Below are 8892 nucleotides of genomic sequence, written 5' to 3'. Positions count from 1 at the left end.
CGAGCCTCGAGGTCGCGTCCTCATCCTGTCATTCTGGGCAAATCACTTAATCTGAATGTGTAATGTAAATACAGTGCTATGTAAAACGCTCCAATACCTTCGGGTCGAGTTCGCGCTATATAAATATGCAATTATATAATTGTTCGTTGTGTGACACTTTGTTTTTCACAATCCCTACAACTTCAGAGCTGAAACAGCGATGGCAGCACCAACACTGAAAATAATTCCAGCACCATTGGGTTTCGGTTCTGTTCCTGAAATCGGCAGTTCACTATTTGCACTAGTGACGTGTGTCGCATGCGCACGAGGCCGGAGCGGCCAAAGGTAGAAACAAAAGAGAGCTAGCCGCTCGAGGCAGTTCCCAGACCACAGTAACCAGTGGGCGTGGCTGTTACTGGAGGCTACACTTCCGCTGGTAACCCGCCCCGGATCGGTCTGTCACTACTACAGATTTCTTGTGCTATTGTATTGTACCTGCCATAATTCCTATGTTTCAGTATTAAATCGTTTCCCTTTGTCAGAGATTTTAGCGGAAATACACATTTATAAAAGATTACAAACTAATTTCTGGCCCAATGGCTCAGTGAGTTAAATGCATGGCAGTAAGATGCGGTGTTTTGTAGGTTATGGGTTAGAATATCAAGGGCCAATGTTATTCTTCCATGCTTTTGAGATCTGCAATTAAGTAAATTATATTGTGCAATTCCAAGGATTATAAAATGCAGCTATGCGTTATAAAAAACAATGTACTATTTAGATTTAGTAGAACTGCGGAAAAGATTGAGTAAATATTTGAGAGAGAACCCTTCTGCTTTTGACTTGTCCCATGACTCAGCCACGAGAGCCTCTAAACCTGCCAACCTTGGAGCCCGAAGCTGGACCAATCACGGTCTCCCGGTGTCATCTTCGATGTTAAGGTTCGGTCATTCAAACCCCCTCGCTGGCGTTTCTCTGCTCTCATTTTTTTGTATCAAATTAGCGACATATGGAAACGGACACTTCTGTCATCTGCTATTCCTCCTCAGACTCGGCTGATTAATGCCACTAACTCGATCAGTGATTATCTGGAACCTGCGCCCGCTGGCCCGCCTTCTACACCAAACGCAGCTCCAGGAAAGTTTCTTGAGGTTTTGCACTGCCCAGTCCTTCAATACCTGCATCGGCCAAAAAGATCAGCTAAAGTGAATAATGCCATATCTAGTATCTACCTCGATCTAGGGACCCCCTTCGCCGCCTCCGCCAATCAAAAACCGAGGGGAGTATCGGCTGCCTCTGGCATCAGCTTAATCTGAGGTGTACAACGATCTATTTTATTTCAGAAGGAGCAAAGTTCTCTTTGTCTGGCGAAAGCCTCCCAAGAAAAACTCACAATGTGACAAAAAGGAAAGGGGAGGGTCTGGGGAGAGGGCGGAGCCTTGAGCCCATTTCCCCTCCAGCCTCGATAGTATTTCGGAGGAGAGGTGGCCATTGGTGCAGACATTATGCATGTTACAGACTCATAACATGTGACACAGTGTGAGTAGGCAGGTCTCCTAACAAGGTACGGATGCTGAGATAGTCAACCCGTGGAGCGAAAAGAGTGTCAGACGAGGATTGCTCCGAAGACGCGAGGCAGAGGGGTTTGCGTGTAGTACGTTGTGATGGGGGCTCTGACAGCAGCGCGAGCGGAGGCAGGTGAGAGGAGCACGAGCCGCAGGGGGAGGAAGGAAGCAGGATCTTGGGGGGGGGGGGGGGGGGAGAAGAACGGTTCTGGTCTCACCCATTGCCCACTTACTGAAGGGGGTGTGGAACAGCAGGTGTTATACAACTTTGGAAGGTTGCGAAACAGCAACTGCATAACTGCCAAGGGTTCAGATTGCTATGTCTGACATCCTCATCATAATTCAGTGTAATTATTAGTGACACTTCAACCACTATGAGTGACACTCCCGTGAGCAAAATCAAGCAGTGACGGCGAGAGAAACATATATAAATATCAGAAGTTACACCCATTTGAGCAACACGAAACTCTAAGAAAATCTTAAAACAGCTGCAAATCACCAGACAATGAAGGGCACTAACCTAGTGCGATATAGCTGGGTATGAACTGGGGTGACGAAGTGAGCTAAAGAACCATGATGGATTCAACCGAGATATGTGACTGGGGGTGACTGTCTGAAAAGTTTCAGTGCTCTGTCCATCTTCTCCTTGTGTTTGCTTTGTTCGCCCTAAGTTTGCAGGGTATGCCCAGACGTGGGTCCCTTGCTCACTTTGCTATTGGATTCAAGCTAGCCTGGCTGATATGGGGTATTACCCCAAAACCGGTCCCAGGATGCTGGTTTCCGGTCCAGGGAAGACCTGGATTTGCAGTTCAGGTTGGACTATTCCCATGAGGAATAGGGTCAAGACTGAATTGCATATGGCTGGGTCTGAACTGGGGTGGCGAAGTGAGCTAAAGTACAACAATGGATTCAACCCAGATCTGTGACTGAGGGTAAGTGTCTGAAAAGTTTCAGTGCTCCGTCCATCATCTTGTGTTTGCTTTAGGGAACTAATCTAGTGCCATTGTAAACTGATAGTTTTAGGAATATGCATCATTGGTATAGTCAAGTTCTTTCAACAGGGGTGTTTGAACCCTCCCCTGTGCGAAATCACTGCAGTAGCGTTAATTGAATAATGACTTACCTTGTCTCTAGTAAAGTCACAACACTACACTGCTGCACCTAGGTGGGAAAAATAATAAATCTGCTGATGTCCTTGAGAAGTGTCTCTGTGAGTCTATGTCTGTCACACTCATTGGCTCAGCCGACTGCATACACTCTCAACTGCTGTATAGTTGGGAAGTCAGTCTGTCCCCATTATTATTATGTCAACTAATTGGCACCAGCTGCAGTGCCCAGCGGTTCATGGAGAGTGTTTGGTACACACATGGTAACTGTGGTAAATGAAGATGCAGGGTAGCCAGTAGTATAGGTGAAATAGGATAAGGTTTATTCTCAAGGTAGGAGTCTCAGGTTACAGGTAAAGATGGTAGTAAGGAAGCCACACCGGCTACAACATCCTTGCTGCTCAGTCTACGCACTCCAACAGACATTCACTCAACCAGGCGCACATCAGCATTCTGTTACATCATACTCACTCTGGCTGAGCAGCAGGGGACATAAAACTAAGGGGAGAATGCATGGCAAAGACATGGAGATACCACAGTAACCTATACAATATTCTGGGGGAAGTTATTTAAGGATAATGGGAAGCATTTTAATTGCTTGCTGTTAGAGATTGGGGTCTTTAGTTGGCAATGGTTTGCACCTTTGTCCACGTAGGGACCCTTGCTTCTTGTCAGGGTAAGGGAGTTACGCCCTTAGACAACCACTGCGCACCCCCTTTGTAGCTTGGCACAAGCAGGCATGCTTATGTCCGAGGCAGTGTGTAAAGCATTTGTGCACACATACAGTAACAGTGAAAACACTACAAATGGACACCACACCAGTTTAGAAAAATAGGAAATCTTTATCTAAACCAAACAAGACCAAAACAAAAAAAATCCACCAAACGTGTCAAGATATCATAAAAAGGAGGTTATGTACAAAAATAAGGCTTGTAGCAACAAATAGCTCCCTCTGACGCCAGGCACCAATGAGACATCACCTCCCCGATGCCATCTTTGTTTTCATCGTGTTGCCAAGGTACTGTTCTTGAGTGCCCGTGCGACTCCGTGCCCGGCCTACGCACGGGGCGGTCAGCGCCGTGCTTTGAGATTTTCATCTGTCACAACATCGTAATAGCCCCAGGGAGAGTTATTTGTTGCTACGAGCCTTATATTTGTGAATAACCTATTTTTGTATGATATCTTGACATATGTATGGTCGATTTTTGTTGTTTTAGTCTTTTTTGGTTTAGATAAAGGCGGGTGGGCTAGGTCCAGGGGCAGTGTACAAATAAAGGAGGGATGCACAAACCCCTCCTCCTGGGGCTTATGCCCCAGGGACCACCACCACCTCGGGGCTTATTTTATTTGAAAGGTGGGGGTTGCTAGTTTGACAACCCCCCATGCCCTGGGGACTACCACCTCCCAGTGCAACATCTTAACTTAATGCAGGGGAGCCAGCGCGGCTTTCCCCCGCAGGCCCAGGGACCGCCACCTGCCCGGGGCAACTCTTTAAAATTAAAAACGGGGCGCCACGCAGCCCCAGGGACCTCACCTCCCCGAGGCTAAATTAACATTGGAGGGGTGCCGTGTAGCCCCTCTCCTGGAGCCAATAATGGCACCGGGGACCGCCATCCCCCAGGTCCGGCAACTGCAGTGTCCTGGGGTGCCCACACCCGGGACATTGCAGTTTGGATGGCTTGGCAGGAGCTTCACCGTTCCTGCCAAGGCATAGCAAACACTGCTCCGCTTCGGGTAAGCGAGAGCATGTAAAATGCTCTCGCCTACTCGAAGCAGAGCAGAATTTCTTTTGGATAGAGGGAGCTGCATGTTTAGCAACTCCCTCTGTCCAAAAGCAATGCTGGCTCTCGCAGGATGGGGGGGAGCCAGCAGGGACCGCACGGGCCTTGAGGTTCCCCTCGTAGACCTCAACAGATGAGTGGGTGCCCTGGGTGGGACCAGGGCACCCACAGTAGAGGCCTGGCCCCGGGGTTTGGAGTCCCCAGGGCTGAAATTAGCCATTCTAAAAATGCCTGACCTCGGGGGATGGGGTCCCGGGGCCAAAATCGGCCCAGGAAAGGAGAACTACGTAGCCCTTCTCGCATAACAAAAAAAAGCCCAGCAACTCGCCAAAGGCCCCCCCCCCCCCCCTTTCTCCACCACTTTGCAAACAAACCTCCGGGCGCTCTGCTGGTTGGGGGATGAAGTCCCCTTGCCTCCAGAGGGTCCTTGGAGGCGATTAACCCCTCCTGTTATCTACAGTAAGTCCCTCACAGCAATATTGCTAAGAGGTTGTCAGATGCGATGCCCCCTTTCTATACCACTCTGCAAATGGCTCTTGAGGGCCTCAGGACTAAAGTGGACTTCTTCCCCCAACCAATAGTGGGCTAGGAGGCATGCTTGCAGAGTGGTGGAGAAAAGGCGCGTGGCCACTGAAAACCTCTCAGCATACCACTGTGTGGGACTTAGTGGAGGTAGCAGGAGGGGTAGTTAGCCCCCAAGGACCCTCAATAGCCCTACTAGTAGTGTGCCAGGAGGCGAATTTGCAGAGTGATGGAGAAGGGGACGTGGCCTCCGACAACCTCTGAGTGATGTCATTAACCATGTAATTAGTGATGTAATATGTGAGGTCATAAGCAGTGCATTGCGGGGCCACGAGTCATAGTTAGCTCAGCTAACTATAACTGCTGAATTTCCCTGGTTTTGTACGAGTGAAATGTCAGCCTAACTATAACGTCCCTGTAACCTTTTTTTTTTCCCCCCCCAGTAAATTTCAAAGGTTTTTAAAATTCTATTTCCTAAATATAACATCCCTGTAACCTTTTGTTTTGTTCAGTGAATTTCTATGGTTTTTCAAAATCTATTTCCTAACTATAACGTCCCTCTAACTTTTGTTTTTTTCCGTTAATTTCTATGTTTTTTAAATTCTGTTTTATAACTATAAAGTCCTTGTATTTTTTTCTATCATTAGATATTGAACATTACATATGCATGTGCACCACTTATTATTGTATTTGTGATCTAGGTATTTAAAAAGTACATTAAACATTATTTCAAGATATTTTTGGTTTTCGCGATGACGTTGCGATTGCCGATGACACAGCGAATACCTGTATATACATATTTTGCATAAAGTTTGAGTCTAGCTGTTTTGTAAGATATTGATTCAACTTTCCCATTTGCATCAGTGTGTTGAAAAAAGTACATCTAAAATGCATTTTCCTTGTTCGCGACAATACCGGACAGTTGTGATGACGTCGGTGGTCACGAATACCGCATGCTTCTGACAATGTGTAAAACACATAAACAGATGTGTTTTATTTAAAGTTTAAGTCTAGGTGTTTAGTAAGATATTGATTTAACTTTCCCCTTTGTATACATATATTTGTATATTCCCTCCATCCAATCTAATTTTTAGTTTTTTTCAAACCACCAGCACACATGCATTTTCACGGTCTTTCATAGTACTAACTGTGATATTCAGCGGCAGACCTGTCTTGTGTGCTACTCCACCTTCCCACAAAATGCTTAGAATATGGATTGTGGTTCACAGCTATGTCTACTGGGCTGCTGAGACTGCAAGAAAGAAAAGTATTAACAGGGACGTGGGTTTGGCTAATGTGGACATTACTTGGTTTGGGCAGAGAGGGTTGAAGTTTCATCAATTAGTGCCTTTGCTTAAAAGCATTTTGGGTTCACCAGCCCCTTACCTCATGATTGTGCACTGTGGTGGCCATGACTTAGGCACATTAACTGGAGTAGGACTAGAAATGCTAATGAAAGATACCTTTGCTGAATTGATTATGCTTTTCCCTCACACCATCATGGTGTACTCTAACATATGAAAAAGGCAGAAATGGAAGTGGTCTAATCAATTCTGTCCACTGATTGACAAAGCCAGGAAACATGTTAATAAAACAGTTTCTGCTTTCCTCAACGATTATAACATGGGCTCTATTTACAACAGCAACCTGTGTTTTAACATGCATGGAAGGTCACTTTACAGACAAAGGGAACAGGGTGCTTCTAAGCAACCTGAAACTCTGCATACAGTCTTCTCTGTTGCTGTCTTATACACACTTTCAACACAAAGGCTCTTGTTAGAGCCACCCAAGTGCCCAAAATGTTGTTCATTTTCATATTAAAAAAAAAAAAAATCTAGAATTTTAGAAATTCGTGACAACGTCGTGATGATCACGTCCCAAAATCGCAAAACAAAAGCACCACATGCAAAAATATTAACCTAAAAAATAAATTCCAAGTATTACAATAAACACATTACTAACTACATCACTGCTTAACAACGTTTGTACACATATTTTTCTAGTAATTTTTTCAAAAAACTGTTTGAATCCTACTTTCCACCGAGGGTCATGATAACTTTGGTAACCGCAATGATTGCGCCTTTTTTAAGAGGTGTAAAACACATATATGCACACATTTGACAGTATTTTAGACACTAGGGGTTGACTATTGCACCATTCAAAGTCATATTTTTATAAAGAGTTTGTATAAAAATAATGTTTTAAACCGATTTTCCATCTTCATGATGACGCTGATAATCACGATGACTTGGGTAACCACGACGAACGCGCCGTTTTAAAAAGTGTAAAACACATATATGCACACATTTTACAGTATTTCAGACACTAGGGGTTTATAAGTTCACTGATTTAAATCATATATTGCTAGGGAGTTTGTATAAAAACCATCTTTAAAACGATTTTCTGTTTTCCCGATGATGCCGGGGCTCCGCAATGATATCGGTTGCTGCGATCACCGCAAACACATTGCAAAATGACAAAACTAAAGCAGACATTCAACAGCCACCACATACAAAACTTATAACGACAAAATGGATTATAGCCAATACACTAAACACATTACTATCTAAAAGAAACTATAATAAAATGTATAACTCCCTTAATATCTCTATAACACAGTCTATAACTCTTTCACTGCAACCTGTGACTGCATACATCACTGTATCAATAAGTCACTCATTTACTGTATAAGTATTTCTGTGGATCTGTGAGATGGTGCATATGTCTGTCAATGGTTCTGTAACAAACTGCGTAACTGTCTCAGTGCATCTATGACTGGGTGCATCAGTGTCTCAATGGATCTGTAATGGCTGCATGAGTCTCTCAGTCGATCCGTGAGTAGATGCATAAGTGCTTTTGTTCATTTGTATGTCAGTATATGACTGTCTGAATGAATTTATGAGTGGATACAGTAGTGTCTAATGAGTAAGTGCATGACTGTCTAAGTGGGTCTGTGAGTGAGTGCATAAGTGGGTCAGTGAGTGGGAGCTGGAGTGTCTGAGTGGTTCTGTGAGTGGATGTGTGGGTCTCTGAGTGGGGCTGTGAGTGGATGTGTGAGTCTCTGAGTGCATCAGTGACTGGGTGCATAAGTCAGTGGATCTGTGAGTGCGTGTGTGAGTGACTGTATGGGTGTATGAGTGTCTCAGTGGATTTGTAAATGGGTGTATGAGTGTTTCAATGGGTCTGCGAGTGGGTGAGTTAATGGGTACATGCATGAGTATCTGGGTGGGTCTCGGACTGGGAGGGTGACTAGGTGGGTCTGAGGGTGGTTGCATGAGTCTTTGAGTGAGTGTGTGTGTGTGTATCTGAGTGAGTCTGAGTGGGTATGTGAGTCTGTGTGTATGAGTGAGTAACTGAGTGCATAAGTCTCTAAAAGGGTCTGTGATTGAGTGTGTAAGTGACTCTATGGGTGTGTGAGTGGATCTATGAGTGAGTGTCTCAGTGGGTTTTTCAATGGGTGTATGAGTGTCTTAGTGGGTCTGTGAGTACATACGTGAGTGGGTGCATGAGTGCCCAGGTGGGTCTCTGAGAGGGTATGAGTCTCTAAGTGGGTACGAGACTGTGTGGATAAATCTATGAGTAGGTCTCTAACTAGGTGTGTGAGTCTGAGTAGGACGTGCATGGGTGTGTCACTCTCCAAGTGAATCTGTAAGTAGGTGCATGATTATCTGAAGGGGAATGTGAGTGTGTGCAAGAGTATCTGCGTGGGTATGTGACTGGATGTATACGTGTGTGAGTAGTTATGTGAATGGGTGTATAACTGTCTGAGTGAGTTTGTGAGTGCTTGCATGAGTCTGTGACAGTGACCGGCGAGTGTGTTCAAAGATATATATTTTTTTATATTTCCCCCAATATTTGTGATGCCTCTGCGATCATTGCATAGTCCTCGCGACAGTACACAGGGGTGGCGGTCGCATCGCAGTCGCGAATATCGCACGTGAT

The 8892-nt window shown here is 45.1% G+C and overlaps 1 protein-coding gene across 1 annotated transcript in view; it reads left to right on the top strand.

The window, feature by feature from the left end:
- The first annotated feature begins 1417 nt into the window (after positions 1-1417).
- The window catches only part of LOC146856880 (carotenoid-cleaving dioxygenase, mitochondrial-like), a 165022-nt gene continuing 157547 nt past the window's right edge, over positions 1418-8892 (top strand). The window contains exon 1 of the mRNA XM_085647337.1: positions 1418-1674. Coding sequence (XP_085503463.1) covers positions 1641-1674 — 34 coding nt within the window. The 5' untranslated portion in view covers positions 1418-1640. The remainder of the gene's footprint in view (positions 1675-8892) is intronic.

This window comes from Triturus cristatus, chromosome 3_2, assembly GCF_964204655.1.
Source record: "Triturus cristatus chromosome 3_2, aTriCri1.1, whole genome shotgun sequence".
Classification (NCBI taxonomy): domain Eukaryota; kingdom Metazoa; phylum Chordata; class Amphibia; order Caudata; family Salamandridae; genus Triturus; species Triturus cristatus.
This window is presented reverse-complemented; position numbering and strand designations above follow the sequence as displayed.